This window comes from Podarcis raffonei, chromosome 16 (genome assembly GCF_027172205.1).
Source record: "Podarcis raffonei isolate rPodRaf1 chromosome 16, rPodRaf1.pri, whole genome shotgun sequence".
NCBI classification, from domain to species: domain Eukaryota; kingdom Metazoa; phylum Chordata; class Lepidosauria; order Squamata; family Lacertidae; genus Podarcis; species Podarcis raffonei.
Genome location: NC_070617.1, coordinates 3,449,048 through 3,467,866, shown reverse-complemented (window position 1 = coordinate 3,467,866; position 18,819 = coordinate 3,449,048). Strand labels below are relative to the sequence as shown.

The 18,819-nt window shown below is 41.5% G+C and overlaps 1 protein-coding gene across 3 annotated transcripts; it reads left to right on the top strand.

Moving 5' to 3' along the window:
* Positions 1 to 15,048, top strand: HORMAD1 (HORMA domain containing 1). Of its 3 annotated transcripts, none has more exons than XM_053368995.1 (15): positions 2 to 185; positions 2,564 to 2,615; positions 2,834 to 2,978; positions 3,394 to 3,457; positions 4,879 to 4,915; positions 5,050 to 5,070; positions 5,182 to 5,208; positions 6,839 to 6,906; positions 7,594 to 7,745; positions 7,849 to 8,084; positions 8,238 to 8,304; positions 9,105 to 9,181; positions 9,470 to 9,553; positions 10,994 to 11,083; positions 13,953 to 15,048. In XM_053368995.1, exons 2-15 carry the CDS (start codon positions 2,583 to 2,585, stop codon positions 14,031 to 14,033), a joined length of 1,182 nt encoding a protein of 393 aa, XP_053224970.1. In that variant the 5' UTR covers positions 2 to 185; positions 2,564 to 2,582; the 3' UTR covers positions 14,034 to 15,048. The 3 variants fall into 3 exon arrangements, with proteins under 3 accessions (XP_053224972.1, XP_053224970.1, XP_053224971.1); XM_053368996.1 differs by having other exon boundaries at positions 4 to 185; positions 7,849 to 8,078; XM_053368997.1 differs by lacking the exon at positions 5,050 to 5,070 and having other exon boundaries at positions 1 to 185.
* The last annotated feature ends 3,771 nt before the right edge of the window (positions 15,049 to 18,819 follow it).

Sequence of the window (18,819 nt, the reverse complement as noted above, 5' to 3'; positions counted from 1 at the left end):
CGTGCGCTACATGGCTTGGCTGTTTTTAATCGCCTCAAGTCAGACGCGGTCTCTCAGGAGTGCTTCTCCACCTGAACTTCCCCCCATTTTATATATTACACTCCATCTCTATCGTAAACCTGAGGGCTGCTGTTGCCAACTTCCCAGTTGACTTTTGCAGCTGGGCTCTTAATGCCCAGAGGTTGGTAGATAATATGCGAGCCTTCCCTCGCCCTATACTTTTCTTAGATCTAATTTGCTCCCCTGGTCCCTCCCAAGCTTCAGTGGTGTTTTTCCTCCCTCAGTGGAGTAAATAGCTGGGGGGGATGAGGGAAAAGACTCAACAACAAATAGGTTATGCGTGGGAAAACTTTGGCTCGCTCGATATTTGCTGGACTACAACTCCCATCACCCCTCGTCTTTGGCCATGCTTGCTAGGGATGATGGGAGTTGTAGTTCATCAAAACATCTGGGGCCAGGAGTGTGGGGGGTCGCAGCTGCTCCCCACACTAAATCAAGTAAATAATTTTTTAAAAACCAACAATTCCAGCACAGATAGTGTTCTCTCCCCATCCAACATAAATCCTGGCTATGCCCATGGCAGGGAGCAAAGGTTCCACATTCCTGGTGTAAGAGATAATAAGAATGCCCAGATGGGAAAGAGGAACCATGTTCCTTTTTCCAGGTAGCTACGGGGGGCGGTTCTAGCCATAGCTGTCAACCTTCCCTTTTTTTGTGGGAAATTCCCTTATTCCAGCGCTGCTTCCCGTTGCTATCCCAGATTGTTAGATATCCCATAGACTGTCCCCTGGACAGGTGAGGCTGCTGATCCCTTATTTTCGAGGCTGCTGATCCCTTATTTTCGAGGCTGCTGATCCCTTATTTTGAAATCCAAAAGTTGACAGCTATGGTTCTAGCTGGGTTTTTTTTGTCCTGGGTGCAGCTTCCAGAAGAGCACCAAGGAGGCCCCCAACCTGTGTGCACTTGTACGTAAATCATAGCTGTCAACGTTTCCCCTTTTTTAAGGGAAATTCCCTTCTTCCGAATAGGATTCCTCGCAAGAAAAGAGAAAAGATGACAGCTATGATGTAAATGTGTGGGTTGTGTGTGCCAAACTGGGTCTCTGACCCGGGTGAAATAAAGCCTAGCTTCGCCCCGCCAATGGTGGGTGGGTGGGCCAGAGGCAAACTTGCAGCGGATCTGACTCTTGCCTTTGAGCAGTAGGGGAGTTTCTGCACACACACAAAAGACCAGAGTGTTCTTGCACAGACCCACACATTTCTCCTTCCTTGGAGGTTTTTAAGCAGAAGTTGGGTGGCCGTCTGTCATGGAGGCTTTAGTTGAGATTTCTGCATTGCTGGGGGTTGGACTGGATGACCCTCGAGGTTCTTTCCCACTCTGATTCTCTATTTATTTATTCCATAAAATTTATATACTGCTGAATTGTTAAATGAAAAGCCTCGGTGATTTTATCGTTCACCCAGGCAAGCAAGAGGCATGCACGGTCGTCACAGGTCAAAAACACATTTCAGCCAGGCCAAGAGCACTCTGGGTTGTATCCTAACTCAGTTCTACTCAGAGTAGACGGAAATGAATACATTGAAGCTAGTCATGATCATGAATTTCAACGGACTCTACTCTGAGTTTAGAGCTGGTTACTACCCTCAAGGAGCGGGCAGCGCAGGGCAGAAGAGGTATGGTCCCGGCTGGGGAAAAAATACAACCAATAAAATATAGTCTAAAACTATTAAAACTCTTCATCTGTGATATTAGAGGCAGCATAAAGCATTTTAATAATATATACATATTAAATAAGTAATGTGTTCATTTTAAACCAAGTGGGGCATTTTATAAAAAGAGAGTCTACTCCCAGTGAAGGGACAGGATACCCAAATCCTGTCTGAAATCACCCCAGGCTTCAATAATCACCCCAGGCCTCAAAACAGTCCAAAACTTCTTTTGTCTTCTAAAAATCCAAAACAGCTTTTCTCTGCTCTTCTCTGCTTTTCTCACAAGATGCTGTGCATAGGCAAAATGTTACTTTTAAAGGCTAATGAATAGCCTCTGTCAATGCCAAGAATACTCAGGCCTGAGAAACGAATCTTATCTCATTCTAGTTGCAACACCTTTGGACATTCTGAAATGCTCTCATTCCCCCCTTTCCTGGGAAGGGCGCCAAGAGTCCACAATAGTCCGAAGACAGCTTTCTGTTCATGCTCAGAGGAACTCATGGGGAAGGACTCTAGAAGGAGGAGAAAGGGGGAGGGAACTGGAAAGGGGTATATATGTTTGTGCACATGACTGTGAACTTCGTGCATGCTTTTTGTAAACTATCACACTTGCTCCTTCTACCAGTTCATGGATGGTAGAAATAAAGCTTTTTCTCTGAAACTATTCCTTGAGTGTCTGTTGACTCCCACTTCCCTTTCCCGGGCGCAATATTTTTCCCACCCGAGGGCAAAGCCTCATAAGGCTACACCAGGAGCAACAAATCTTTTTACATGATCTGTAAAATGTTAAATTTAGAAACTGGAATTTCTCACCAAAACACTGTATATACTAACACAACATTTTTTATCAACAGGTGACTAAGACCAGGAAATATGGCAACTGCTCAGAAGCAAAGAACCTCTCTGGTATAGTTCCATTTCAAAAATTTAATTTCTCTTACCATTTAATAAGTGTTTTTTTTTACAGTAATTATATGTTTATGGTAACCATTGTGTTTAGATCAACTCAGTATGATGCACAGAAGGTTGCAGTGAGTTAGGCACTTGCATATTTATTAACATAAGAATGTGTAGAGCTATTCTGAATCCATGCTCTTCTTAATTCTTTCTTCTTTACCTTTTAGAGTGCAATAATATTTCCCAACAAAATATCAACTGAGCAGCAATCTCTAGTATTAGTGAAAAGACTGCTGGCAATAGCGGTATCCTGCATTACCTACCTAAGAGGGATATTTCCAGAAAGTGCATATGGAACAAGATATATTGATGGTAATGACTTTTCCAAAAAGAGCAAACTTTCTCTGTAGTGTAGCTGATAAACACACCAGACTGTGATCTTCAGAAGTTACTACATAGTGATACCCCAGAAAAAGTACCTGAGCTTTAAGCTATTATTATGTATTTACTTATAAACAATTGTGACCTGCTTTCCAGCAGAACATCCCAAAGCAGGGTGCAATCTCAGAAAACAATAAAACCATGCAATCAATATAGGACCATCCTTAAAATATGCAAAAACATGTAAAATAATTATTTGAAAGTGCAGGGTTATTGTTGCAAACTGCTGTTGAGTGATTCTCCCTTTCCATTCTGTGCTTGTGTAAAGAACATAAAAAGTTGTCGGTAATAGCATTATCAATGTTGTAGTTAAGATTTATCAAATGTATTTTGATTGTATTTTAAGACCTCTGTGTGAAAATACTGCGGGAAGATAAAAACTGCCCTGGCTCCAGTCAGCTGGTGAAATGGTAGGTTTTTTGTGGTTTCCACTTTGCAAATAATTAGAGAATAGGTCCCTACCGCAGGGAGCTTACAGTCTGTAATTCAACATAAGAAAATAGATGAAGGGAAATGGAGGCAGGTTTGAACAAGGGAACAAGAGGTGACATATATGCACTTAGGTTTGGTACTATGTGCTGCCCCTATCTGCACTATACCAGTGTTCAAAACTCCTGTTGTTTTAGGCTCATTTTGCAACAGGGAATTTCATTAGCGTGAGCAGTTTCTGAGCTCTGGGCGCAGTACTGTGCCTAAGATTTCATATTAAAACGGCAGAGTGGAAGGAAAGGAAGACCTTTTCCTCCCCACTTCCAGCCGCTTTCTGAAGACTGGAGATGAGACCCTCTTAAGAATATTAGGGGTGTGGGCAGGGGAAGGACTAGACCATGTGAAAAATGAACATAATATTTTAGCTGCAGCTCATTTCCAGCTTTGTATTCTTGCTATTAAAAAAAAACCATGCCTAGACTTTCCCTTGTTGCACCCATAACCTAGATTTAGGGTGCCATTTAGCTCCTAGCTTTCTTATCTCAGTTTCTAACACTGCACTATACATTTATAGCAGTATCATACCACTTTAGACAGTCATAGCTTCACCCAAAATATCCTTAGAACTGTAGTTAATTAAGGGCGCTGAGAATTGTTAGGAGACTCCCCATCCCGCCATAACCCTCACAGAGATTCTTAGAGTTCCCTGGCCTGGAAAGAGGGATTGATATTTAAACCACTCTGGAAATTGTAGCTCTGTGATGTGAACATTTCACTGGACTCTTTGAAAGAATCAATGACTGTTTAAAATGGTATGATACTGCTTTAAATGTACAGTACAGATGAGGGAATGGAAAGGCTAGAATTTAAAGGAAGTAAGAGAGGTGGCATGATGGTGGCATTCTGGGAAACAGTTCCAGGCTTCAGAAGGACTAAGAGAAGAACAAAAATGTCATTTGAGAGAGCAGAAGAACTTCAGACATTTCAGAGTGATAGAGCTGGAGGATAAATGGTTATACTGTAGGTGGGGATTTTTCTGGGGAGAAGAGTGGAATGATAAAGGGGCTTGTGCAGGATTCAGGAGTGGAGAGGAAGGCATTTCAGAGATTTAAGGGACAGTGATGTGGCCAAAGCAGATCTTGGCTTCAGGGTGCTGGCTAGAGATGAAAGGTGCTTGTGTGTGTGTGTGTGTGTGTGTGTGTGTGTGTGTGTGTAGTTGAGGATTTCACTCAGTGTAAATAGGAATCCAATTGCTGTCTTTGTCAGGCCCATAAAATAATGGTAAGCATTTAATGAATAAAAGCAGGATTGAAAAATTGCACAATAGATACAGATGAATGGGATTAAAAAACCCCAAATGCATATATTTGTGTGAAGCAGTAGCATTTTATGATTTTTGCAGGATGCTGGGATGCTATGATGCACTGCAGAAAAAATATGTAAGTTAAATATGGTTTTATCTTTAATGAGTAACTGTGCATTCACAGATTCATCTTAGCAATTTTCATTATAGTAAACGCACTATAATGCTTTTAATTTCTAATTTATTTTCTTTATTGTTTTGGGTAAATAGCTCAGATTAATCGTCTTAGCGGTAAGTTTAATATATATTTATACACGTCCATATTTCAAAATTAATTAATAGTTCATATGCTGTATTGTATTTGCTATTGTCCTGATTATGTTGTTTATCTTTTAAATACAGGTCTACACCAACCAGGAAGATCCTCAGGTAAGTTTATGATATTGCATTCATAAGTGCACATTTTATATTGCAGATGTTTTGTCCTGGATCAATACATACTTTTTGTGAAGAGACATGCTGAAAGAGACACATGTCGACAAATGTGGATTGTAAGATCATTCAGTGCATCTGACAGTGACCACTATGAAAGATCAAAGGACAGCTCTAATAGAAATCATTAAACAGCCATTTGAAGGGAATGGTTTCTGAAATTTACTGTAATTGGACTATTTTCTCACCATCTCTACATTCCAACACCACCTCCTTTTTCAAACACTAATCTGCAACCAGCTTTATAAAAGTGGTGGATTCAGATTGGGAATACATTGTTTGGGGGGAAACCAGCGGCTGCGGTCCTCATCTAATTCATCCCCTTGGCTAAAGGGGTAGGGTGGGGAGGAAACTTCAGGAGAGCCAATCACTTCTTGTCGAGTTTGACTCTTCCTTTCTTTGGGAACAAGGGAAGAATGTATCAAGTGTATATTGCTGAGGGGGGGGGAACCTGTGGCAGTCCAGGTGTTGCTGGACTACAACTCCCATCATCACAGATGATTTTCCAGGCTGGCTGAGGCTGATGGGAGCTGGGAGTCCAACAGCCTCTGGAGAACCGCAAGTTCTCTTCCCCAGGCATATCCCTTGCCACAGATAAAAAAATCCAGCCACTAGGTGTCACTCTTCCTCTATTTGATGTGATAATTAGAATAATATTAAAGAAGATGAATTCTACATATTAAATGTTGCAGCCCAAACTTTATAGCAATCTTTTCTCTTATTATTTGCTTCTGCTGACCCTAATTCCATTAGAAAAGTGTGCATTGTTTTTTAAAAAAGAATATCCAAATGATCACAAAGGAAAGCTGGTAATGAAAAAGGGATTAAAACTGGATTGCAGTACTTAGGCCAGCATCAAATCAAACTCCATGATGAAGGACATTCCATTTTTTTTATACTGATGTTGTTTAAAGAAAGTGGATCTTTCTTCCATGAAAGTGAATGGTGCAGGGAAGCCTTGAAACCAATTGCTGGTTTGGCTTGTGAATTGACAGTTTGGGTGGCCTGGAAGCTATCATTAACATCCACTCTGGATGAAGTCTATTTAAAAGAGTCAAACCCAGCCTTTCTGTCATCAAAGGCTCTAAAAGAGATTTCAGTCCAATAAGTGGTATCCAGCTAGGTTGAAATTGATATACATAAGTTAGTCATGTTGATTAATTTCAGTGGGTCTAGGACCAACACCAGATGCAACCCATTGTGTTCAGTAGTGCAGTTAAGTATCCATATTGCTTGTTCACTTTAGATACAATGAGTTTAAAATTATTAACTATCAGTATACATTACTCCTGAGAGCCAAAGTGCTTAGATTCAGATTGTGGAGACCTGGATTCAACACCCCACTCAGCCATGAAACTCACTTCAGGACCTGTCACTCTTGTTCTGCCTAACCTACCTCACTGGGGTTGTTATGACCATAAAACAGGGGAAAGAGAGCCCATGTCCTCCACCTTGAGCTTACTGGAGGACACTCAAAGATGGAGGATTTCTTAGACTTGGTGCTGCATTCTACTTGCTGTTTCCAATTTTAGGCACTTGATACGTAACTACTATGTTTTGTGTTTAGACTGTTACAGAGTGCTACCAATTTAAGTTCAAATACAGCGATCAAGGACCATCTATGGATTTCACAAGGTATTCTCTCCTCTCCTACCCCACTGTTTTCATCAGGCAGTTATACAAGACATTTCTCTGCCAGGCTGTTCTTGCAAGCTGAGAAAAGCCAACATGTATTCTTTGATTCTAGAAAGTGGATGTTAATATGTCCCTGTGTTCACCAAAGAGAAGGCATTTAATTGCTGCAGAACAAATGCTCAATAACAATCAGCCCTCAATTGGTTTCTAGTCACATTTATTAGAAAGGCTCAGGAAATATTATCAAATAGCAAATATGCAATTTTATCGGTTCCCAATTTCTTCTGTACCTAATGGATTTGACTTCCAGAATATAGATACAGTACTTTAAACAATTGTCTTCAGGGTTTTCAGCCCATGACCTACTTTTAACGCAAACATGCATTTTAAAATTTCTTAAATACTTAACCATGTGTTTGTATGTGGGGAGTGTAATGCTACCACTGTTATCTAGTTTAGATCAGGCTCAGAGTCAATAGTGGGTCCTGACTGCTTTAAACCATGGTGGGCTGGAGCATGTTGCTTAGACAGATCAGGAGAGTGGAGGATGGGAAGAAGGAGAGTAAAGCCACTCTTTGTGGGTAAGGGCTAGGGATGTAAGAAGGCTCCTGTTTCCATTTTCAGTATTGCTAGTAGAGGCAACAGCTGCCCTTGCTTTCAAATAATGGATGGTTTTGTTTTTTCTAGTAAAAACAATGGAAGTAATTCCAACAACACGTGCACAAGTACTAAGAAAGCTAGTATCCTGATGCTACGAAAGATTTATGTCCTGATGCAGAACCTGGGCCCTCTGCCTGGTGATGTCTGTCTGACGATGAAGCTGTTCTATTATGATGAAGGTACCATTTCAAATTTTAATTCTGTTCAACATCAATATGTCAGAATAATTGCTGATGAAACAAATGTTTCCCATTATGAAATATCACCAACTTTCCTTTTTAGTTACGCCTCCTGATTACCACCCTCCAGGATTCAAAGAGGGTCATTGTGAAGCAGTGGCATTTGAGGGGGAGCCAATGTACCTAAGTGTTGGTGAGGTTCCAACCCCTTTTCATACGATGAAAGTTAAAGTGACGACGGAAAAAGATCGAATGGAGTGTATCGATGCAGACTTATTAAGGCAAGGGAAGGAATTGACTTCCACAAAGCCACAGCATCTTGATAAAATGGATGTAAGGGTTTGAAATTTATTTTTATAGTTTTATAATGATGTATGGAGTTATTATTATTTGAAAATTTGACAGTATTTGCATTGCCTATCCTTAACAAAATGCTTTTACAGGTACATTTCAGCTTTGTTGAAGACGTTCTTGTTTGTGTTCTTTACACAGGAAGATTTTATTGCAGAAAACAGAATGAGGGAGCAGCAAAACACACACAGGGTTCCTCATACTAAAGGTACACAGAGCATATGTTATCTAGGAGTGTTTTGCTTTCATATTGGTACACGGTGATGTGTTCTCCATGGCAACACCTTTTCTGCACACCTCTTTATTTTTATGAAACTGTGCATGACACTCTGCTCAGGACTTGGGTTAGAAGATAGGAACACAGGAAGCTGCTAAATACCAAGTCAGACCATTGGTCCATCTAGCTCAGTATTGCCTACACTGACTGCCAATGACTTTTCAGGGTTTCAGGCAAGAGGTCATTCCCAGCTCTTCTTGGAGATGCCAGAGATTGAACCTGGACATCAGATGCTCTACCACTGAGCTACAACCCTTGCTTTTAGAAACCTAGGAAGCTGCCTTAGACTAAGTCACATTCATTGGTTCATCTAGCTTAGTACTGTCTACACCAATGGGCAATGACTCTGCAGGATTTCAGGCAGAAGTTGTTCCCATGCTTACCTGGAGATGCCAAAGATTGAACCTGGGACCTTCTGCATGCAATATGTGTGCTCTACCACTTAGTGATGTCCTTTCCCCCAAGAATGAACCTTCCCACATGTTTAGACTATTTTCACATCCTGAACTTGCAATGACAGCAGGGGAGGAAGGACCACATTCCTCACAGTTAATATCTTCAGCAGTTTTTGTCTCCTTAGCAACTGCCTCTCACTCAGAGAAGACTAGAGCCTTGTCAATGTATCTGTCAATCCTCTTTTAAGAACATTCTACTTATGCACAGAAATCTAAACTCTTTGTTTATTCAGTGTTCTGAGAATTTGTACAATTTTCTCCCAATGCCATTCCTAGAACTTAATTTAGTGTGTGAAGAAGATGAAGACATGAGGATAGAAGATAGCCAAACTTTCTCCATCAATAGTTCTCAGGTATAAAGCTGCCTTTTTATTCTTTGCCAATGTTTTGTTCTCATTTAGTTTTTTGGATTTACTTTTTTGTGGCTGGATAAATGTTTACTAGATTTAACAAGTCCAACACAATCTGACAATTAGCGGAAGAGTTCCTGCAAAATGTATGTAGATATTGTTTGTATGGGTGTATATTTGGCAAAATCACATACAAAACTGTGTAGGTATGTTTGTCCTCATTCCAAGAGTCCAAACCAAAGCTGTTCTCTTTTAAAAAGCTGTTCTCTTTGTTTATTTAACTGTTTTTAGGTGGAACATCTAATTAATAAGACATCAGAACTTGAAGTAGCTGAGGGAAAGACCCGAAGTGGAAGGAAGTTTAAAGGCAACACAGTTAGTGTCATTTTTAAAATAATTAACGAACTATTCTGTTGCATGATCTGAATGAGATAAAAAATTTAAGGGATGTATAACTTAGATTTTTACAATACAAACCCTGTTCTTTAAGGCTTAGCTCAGTTTTCAGGTTACCTCAATTTTGCTACTGTTGCGCAAGTTGGAGTCAGGATGATTATTAATTCTATTATTTTTAATAATGTATTCATTTATTTCCATAGCATTTCCTCCGCAATAGTACTCCAAATGCAGTGCCTTAGTTATCCTTTCAGCAAGCTTGTGATTTTCGTAAGGCCACGTGATAAGCTGCACAGCTGAACCTAGGTGCTCAGCATCAAAGCCCAGATTTCTTCTCACAGCTTCATACTGAGCTCTTGGAAAATATTTGATTTAGGCTCCAGTGCCAATGCATGTCCAGCATGTTTGGACACTAACTAAGGCTCCTTCAGATGCCCTATTTATTGAGCATTTATCCTGATTTGTTTGCAGGGAGGTTATATACCTCTTCCCATCAAATGATCATTCATCCCACACTTTTTTAGTGCATTTCTCCATCACGTTCCTTACCACAAAGGGTCTGCTGTCCCTTTAAAGTGGATTTGTTGCTCCAGAGTGCTTTAAATCAACTTAAATTTCATAAAGCTAAATTCCTGATATGCCATTGAATCCGTCCCACAAAATAATAACAGTCTGGAGGTAACCTAAACATTTATTATAAATAGTAGCAGCACCAGTAGGGCAGCATATTCATTAGTTTATTTTCAACAATAAAATACCAGAGCTTAGGCTTTGTGAAAGATAGACAAAGCTATTGTTGTCCATAGCAAGATTTTGAGGGAGGTAATGTTAAAAATGTAAGAAGCTGAGTTTTGTACAAGCTGCAGGGCTAGATTACTACAAGTTTTTGATAGTTTGTGCTTCTAAGGAGGCCTTGGACTCTGAAACCTAGGAAGAAAGTTGCATGAAACCATACAACCCGAAGGTCCTGCTTTTGAGCTGAAAAAGTTTTGTAAAGATTTCAGCTCATTTCTTTTACAGACAGTGAGGGTCCATCCACACTCTCTGTCCATCAGACTAAGGTTGTTTCTACCCTCACTCCTTTCCTAGTTTTGCTCTGTTCAGTACAGAAACATACCTTCGTAGGCATCTGCCAGTTGCTTTACTGACATTTTCACCTTATAGACATTGTGGGGGAAGATTCCACCAGAATCAGCATCTTAGGAAATGCCCTTCAGATGTACAGCGGTGAAAGTAAATCATAATGTTGTCATGACCAAGCTAAGACTTGCCCTTACTGTCGCCACTCTTAAAGAGTCCTTCATTAATTTTTTAACACACGTTGAGGAAGAGTAACAGCCTACGGATGCACAGCGCGCTTCTTAATAGCCATCTGCAGACCTCTCTCCTGGAGCTAACGGTTCTTCTGTCTCTGTCAAGGGTGACAAGGGAGGCAGCAACAAAATTCAGTTAGCAGCAAAGTGTCCCAGAGAAACCCAGAAGAGAAGAAACTCAGAATCGGGCAAGCCAGTAAGTTCTTTCCATGCATTATGAGGAAAGTAACAAGAGTTCTTGCTGTGGGTGCCCCCATCTCCAGTCTTTATCAATCCAACATTTCTATGCAAAACCAGAAGCCTTGGTTTGCCAGTTTTTTGTTTAGGGGCAATTACAATATTGGAAAATTAGGTGATTTTATAGGGCTGTCGTCCACTGTGTTTTCACTCATGTCAGTCCTGTTGATTTGAGTGAGACCTGCTGTGCAACCTTGCCCTAGGCATGTTTACTTGGTGAAGTCCCACTGTGCTTCATTGGGTTCAAACAGTGCCTAGGACTGTGGCCTTAAGTGGACAAAATGATGCCTTCAATTGCAGCCATTATAGTGAACAAATGAGGCTGCACAGAACAAAATGTGGTTTGTGGAGGTGGGATGTGTTTCTTCTTCTGGATTCTCCCTCCCAGCTGGAGCCTCTGAAGGTGCAGACGGGGCTGGCTGTCACCCAGTCTGCATCTTCAAAGCTTCCGTTTCACAGGCAGGGAGGCTGACCAGAGCAGAAACAGCAGTTCCCAAAGTGAGAAAGAGGCAAATAACCCAGGGATGCCCAAACAATTGCTGAGAGACTGACAGTTTAAAATATATGTCTCTTCAATACAACTTGTGCAACGAGTACCCTCAACAACCACTTACGTTGCAAGACAGCTCCAGGAACCAGTATGGTGACATCCTTTTCCTACACACAAGTTTTTGCTTTTTCTGGACTTGCTGTTTTTGGCTCTGCTAGTCAAAGTTTGGTTGGAGCTAAGGTATTCCTGGCAGGTAGTGAGGTCTATGGCCTGCTTTTCCATAACCTGTTTACCCTGCGATCTAGGACAATGGTGAGTATTACCTGCTGTTAGGGGTGGGCAAGTCTGACAGTATTGGTTTCCCTCAATTCCCCTCATTTTTTCTAGCCTTCAGTTGATTTCTCCACATTTCTACATCTCCAAAGACTGAATGGAGAGATGGTCAGCTGGAGCCTGCACTACCTGGTCTTTGCTCTGCCCCCCAGCCAGCAGCCGATTGGGTAGCCAGGGAGGGGGTGGAGTAAAGCCAGCAACCAAAGGGGGTGTCACCCTGGCATGGGAAGCCCATGCAGAGTCGCAAACCCCGCCCACTGGTTGGAAGAGTGAGCGGTAATTGTGAAATTCTTTTTAAAAGTCCTCATGAAAATTTATCTGAATTTCAGTGTCAATTTCTTCTAATATATACATTTGGGTGGTGCTGTGATCTAAACCACAGAGCCTAGGGCTTCCCGATCGGAAGGTCGGTGGTTCGAATCCCTGCAACGGGGTGAGCTCCCGTTGCTTGGTCCCAGCTTCTGCCAACCTGGCAGTTCAAAAGCACGTCAAGTAGATAAATAGGTACCGCTCCGGTGGGAAGGTAAACGGCGTTTCCGTGTGCTGCTCTGGTTTCGCCAGAAGGGGCTTAGTCCTGCTGGCCACATGACCCGGAAAAACTGTCTGCGGACAAACGTCGGCTCCCTCGGCCAGTAAAGCGAGATGAGCGCTGCAACCCCAAAGTCGTCCGTGACTGGACTTAACTGTCAGGGGTCCTTTACCTTTTTATACACATTTGCAGAATATACACATTTTTGCAAAACAATTTTTCTTAACATAATACTCTTTTGTATGTTCTTTTCACTAATTTGTACACTTTTATGCACTTTGTCCCAGTATACCTATTTTTGTGTATACTGGGGCAAAGTGCACACATTATTGTGCATACTGGGGAATATCTGTGCATAATATGTGCACTTTGCCACAGTGTACACATTTTTGTACACAATACTTGGCTGGAGAACAGCACTGCAAAATCCAGAAGAGGTGGGGGAAATGTCAGGCTGGCTGGCTGGATGCAAGGCAGGGTTCAGCCTGTGCTCTGGGGAACATGGAGCTCTGAGCTTTCTCCAGCAAGGAGAACAAGCTGAAACTGAGACCTTATACAGTGGTACCTCTGCTTACATACTTAATTCGTTCCGGAGGTCCGTTCTTAACTTGAAACTGTTCTTAACCTGAAGAACACTTTAGCTAATGGGGCCTCACTCTGCTGCCGTGCCACTGTTGTGCGATTTCTGTTCTCATCCTGAAGCAAAGTTCTTAACCCGAGGTGCTATTTCTGGGTTAGCGGAGTCTGTAACCTGAAGCGTATGTAACCTTGAAGCATATGTAACCCAAGGTACCACTGTATAGCAGTAGTAGTAGCAGCAGCAGCAATAGCAGTGGCAGGGACAGTCTAATTGATATAGCCATCTGTGCTGCAAGATGCTGCTCTACTTAAAGGACCCGGCCTTCAGCACTGGTCTCCTACTGTGATAAGCAGGGGAGCTACAGGCCTTTCTGAGTCTTCTGCAGGGGAGTCCTCTGAGACCGAATGGCAGTGCCACATCCTCAGGCTGGGGCAGGAGCGCACTGGTCCAGCAGGTTCATCTGAGAGTGCTTCTGGGGCTGGCCCTGCATGCCCTTTCCCCTTCTGCTTCAGAGTCCTTGTTCTCATCCCCTGCAGATGAGGAATCTGACACCAGGGTCAACATGACAGCCTGGTGCTGGTGTCGGGCTTTGGGGTGGGGGGAGGCTGATTTACAATTATGCTCAGTTAAAGTGCATAGTTCCTATTTGATCAGATAGAACTGAAATTCCCATTTGATCAATGACATATCACAGATGCATGGTTTATAGGGCAATTGTAGCAAACCCTTCACTGAAAAACCAGCAGAGAGGACACAAAGTTCTTTGTTCTCTGTAACTCAACATCATTGGACTCTACCTGACAATATTTAAGTGCATTAGAGTAAGTCAGTATGTTGATTTTAATGGTTCTACTCTGAGTTTGACTAAATAATACTTCATTGTCTTTTTAAAAAAGGTTTATCATCTTGAGTTCTTTTCTGGTGAAGACTCAGTTCCCAAACGGAGAAAAATCAGTGAACCAAAAGAGCGGATTTAGATATTGGCTTTCAAATGTTTATTATTTCCCGTTTTCCCCCTCCCTAGAATGTTTTTCTCATTATACCCAGTATTTTGATGTTTTAGAGGGGGTATAGTTTAACCTGTTAAAGCCACCCAACATTTTTCAGTGCTTTTATTTGCAGTTAAGAGTGCAGGCTTTTAACTCAGGTACATGTAAAATCTAGTCTTGTAAAATTTCATTTGTCAACGTGGATAGAGAGCTGCTGCTTTATCTGAGGCCTGATTTAAATGTAATATTGGGCGTGCAAGAAAATATACCCATGTGGCATTTCATGTAGTCAGTCTCACATTAAATTTGGGGCTCTGAGCTGTTACCTGTACAGTGTGCCTAGGTAATGAATCTCAAGCGTGCTTAATGTTGCATGCACAGGTGAAATGAGACCCAACAGCAGTTTAAATTGGGCCAGAGGGAAACGTCCTTAAGAACAAACTATGATAAATTGATTCCAAGTGGAAAAAAATCAGGCAATATTAATACTGCCATGCAAATTAAAAGAAGGAAAAAGCTAAAGGTTTGTGACTCAACCTCCTAGATTTTGGGACTGCAACTCCCATCAGTCCCAGGGCTGATAGGAGTTGTAGTCCAAAAAATGGGGGGACGGGACACCAGCTTGGGGAAGGATGTTGTAACCAGTAGCCTCATCCACAGAAAAAGTTAATCACATCTAAGTACGTACTGTGGAATGAGATGCCACAAAATTGACCTAAGCCCCATGGATTCCAACAGTTCTTAGGCACATCTTACTTTCTCTGGAGCTAGCAATTAACTTTTAAAGCATTTGTTACTTTGTTTTCTGTTACTAGAAGTGTTATAAAAAATGTAGAGAAAATGTTTAAAAATTTTATGCTATATAATTCTTGAAACATAATGGAAGTATGACTCGAGAACATATTGATTTCTGATTAAATGTTTATAGAGGTCTGCAGTGCATGTGCTTTGTTTTAGACCTTCCAATTTTATAGCCACAATAAAATATTTACAACTTGAACAAGCTGCCTCTTTTCAGAATGTTTGTTTTAAATGTTGATTCCTGCCTCATCACTGGGTATTCCCAATCTTTCTGTGATTGCCACGTTCATTTTCAGAATACTGTAAAGAAATAACTGATATTTTCGCAATAACTCTTTGGAACCTTACTCCAAAGGAAGCAAAATTATATGGCATCCAAAGATGATTGTAGTAAGCAGTGGCATCTAGTGCCACAGTCATCTTCCAATAATTTATTCTCTGGATGCCACAAACCTCATACAAAATGATTCATTGGTTATTTGGGTGGGGGCACCATGGCTGACAGACAGCATCCTCAAAAATAACACCAGGAGTCCTTGTTGGTTGGTTTGTATTGGGTTTTGATATTGTTTCTTGGATTTTATATTGTTAGCCAAGGTGGATGGAAATGCAGGATATGCATTTGCTTAAATAAGTGGGGAGGAGAGGCTTTCCTTCAGCTTCCAGGACTGACTCAACCTGATAAGCAGGGGAAAGACTTCTGGCCTTGTACGGTCTGCCATTTTGAATGCCACGGTGGAGTAGGAATGGGGTAGAAATTCAGTTTGGTTCACATTTTACTGTGAACATACCTAACACTTTCTAAAATAATAGCTGTGTTTTGGCTCACTTACCTTTTGAAATTCCCACTCCTAATTTTGCAATGCAGTTCTGCATCTGTGCACAAAAATGTGTATATTAGTGAAAATAACCTAGAAAAATCTGTAGTTGGAAAAATTGCTTCCAAAGATGTGCATTTTGGAAAGCTGCATGCAAAACAGTTGGGAGAAATGCAAACTAAAATGTTGGCATATCTTAAGGGGCTTCTTAAAAAAAAAAAAACACACACACACACACACACACACACACAAGCTGAAGGAGAAATATGGATTTCTAAATTTAGGATTGGGAAGAATGAGAAACTGAAATAGATAGATTGAAATTGTTTAGTCAATGAATCAAAGCTGGATAGAGACTTCTAGGCATCTAGTCTCCTGCTCAGTGCACAAAATCCAGATAGCTGTCCAGCATCTGTTCCCTCCAGCAAGGGAAAGCCCAATCTCTGCAAGTTGTAGCAAAATTTCAGGGGGTTCCAGGCACTCAACCATTGTTGCATTTCCGTTGGGAAAATCGAGGCACAGCGGAGGCTAGTGTCTTGTAAGAAATACGGTTTATTTTACACATCTTTACACCTGGAGTCTATGATGTGCTGCAGAATATCATATCCCAATAGTGTCTCTCGTTGCACCTCAAAGCTTCAGCCAGCTTGTTTCCAAGGCAGCAGTCAGTCATGCCCCCCCCCCCCGTCTCTCGGTGCAGCCTCCTCCAGCCAATTGCTGCATGGAGTTCTGGCCCCTCCTTTCCAAAAGCTGCTGCTCAAAACCTCATTTTAAAAGACACTTTTTTTCCCTGGCAACCTTCCCCTTCCTTGTCTGCTGCTGAATGTCTTACCTGTTTGTTAGGGTACTGACTGTTCTATGTTTATTAATGGCTGCACTCAGCCTGCCTTGCCAGCATAGGCCAAGTACAGGAATTTCCATGTTTGGCACAGCTTAATCAAACCATCATTAATTCTAACTTTTGCTAATTCTACCAGAATCTATAACAGTATAAAAGGAGAATTCCTGGATGCCAAGATCCAAGTTTGGGTCAAGTGCTCTTTGGTGGGAGAACCCCAGCAGAGATTTAAAGTCACAAAATATGCTGCAAAGTGTGGAAATATAGACTGTTAGACCTTTAAAAATATGGCCTTGTAAGTTCCAAAATAGTCCCATCTTCCCCCTGCAAAGAAAAAGACCACATGCATGGTAAGTTAAAAAGAGTTTACTTGCAAGTTCTCCAAAGGGACAGATTCATGTGCTTTTCCACACGGCATTCAGAAAAAATTGCATAGGCTGTAAAACTTGGCTCATTATAGTGGTGAAAAGTTTCTAAATTATGGACATAGGAACATAAGAATAGTTTGTAAGAGCATTGCGGTCTAAGCTTGCAGCAACCAACTCATACCTCTTTACATGATGAGTTCAGGTAAAATTAGTAGTATTGCCTTTTTATCTTGACAGGGACTCAAAGTCTTCATTGAGAGTGAAAGTGCATATATCTGTTTGTGTATTATATTTGGCTTAATAAAGAAATATATTAAATCAATTAAGTGTGTATATTAAATAAGATTAACTATATTGAGAACACTTTAAATTACGATATACGATATCTTTATTGCAACCAAGGTGAGCCAAGCGTGCCAGGACAGCTTATTTCATGGTCTTCCCCCTTCATGCATTAATTCGACTTAAGTATGTTGGTTACATGAGGCTGGTTATCCCACAAATTGTTTCTTTAGGCCAGTGATGGTGGCCCTTAAGAGATCTCTATCCGGCCCTCGGGACTCACCCCAGGCCACACACCATAGCTGTCAACCGTCCCTTATTTGGTGGGAAACTCCCTTATACCAGTGCCCTGTCCCGCTGCTGTCCCTTAAATTTCCCAGGTTTCATGCTCGCCCTCCAACCAGTGCAGCATCTTATTGTGATTTCCCTCTCTGCATCCCTTTCATAACTCATTTTTTATAAATCATTTGTCCATCCATAGTTCAAATTTTTACAGGTTTTCTGTCAATCCTACCAATGTATGTAACTCTTTACAATAGCTTTTCAACTGAATTATAAACTTTCCCCATTCTTAATTAAGGAGGTCCTCTTCCTGGTTTCTAATTCTGCCTGTAAGCTTTGCCATCTCGACGTCGTTCATCAGTTTTGTCTGCCACTCTTCTTTGGTGGGAGTTGTAGACGCTGAGGATCATCTAGTCCAACCCCCTGTGAAACACAGTCAGTCGCAGCAAATGCAGCATGGCTCCATCAGTGGCGGATTTCTGTATAAGCTAAGCCAAAATCCCTTATTTTGGCTGCTGATCCCTTATTTTCGAGGCTGCTGGTCCCTTATTTTCGAGGCTGCTGGTTCCTTATTTTCAAATCTGTAAGTTGACAGCTATGCCACACACCATTCCCACACCTCATGCACAAGCTTGCAAGCTTTTCCTCAACCTGAATGTGCACCTGTCCTCTTGATAATGCCCTTTGCTTGCCTGGAAAACTGCTTGCAGAAACTAGCCTCTGGTACAAAGGTTTAGAAAATTAGCATTCATTACTCTGCCCCGTTTTGCCTCTGGCTCCATCTGCAAACATGTGGCCCCCAGAAGGTTGCTCAGACCTGAATGCGGCCCTCAGGCCCCACTTTCAAACTGTTCTTCCTGTTCATACAATTCTCCCAGTGTTCAACTGCAGTTAATCCTTCCTCTAACTTCAGCCCATTATATGTCATTTTCTGCAGCAGCGGAAAACGAGATTTGGTCCTCATCTCTGTGACATCCTGTCTGGTAATCTGAAGCATCCTATTGCCAATTTATCCATGGACTCTGCGTCTTCTCTGGGCTGAATGTTCCTTCAGCTTTTCCTCAGTCTCCCTTGTCCCCTCACAGAACTACTATTTCCAGAGTTCCCTGGGAAAAGGGATTGGTTGTTAAACCACTCTGTAAATTGTAGTTCTGTGAGGGGAATTGGGGTGGCGGTTTTCCTAAAAACTCTCAGCACCCTTAATAAACTACAATTCCCAGGATTATTTGGCTGGTGAAAGCCACAACTTCTATAGATAGTGGCGCCCACCCTGTGGAACGCCCTCCCATCAGATATCAAAGAAATAAACAACTATCTGACATTTTGAAGACATCTGAAGGCAGCCCTGTTTAGGGAAGTTTTTTATGACTGATGTTTTAATGTAT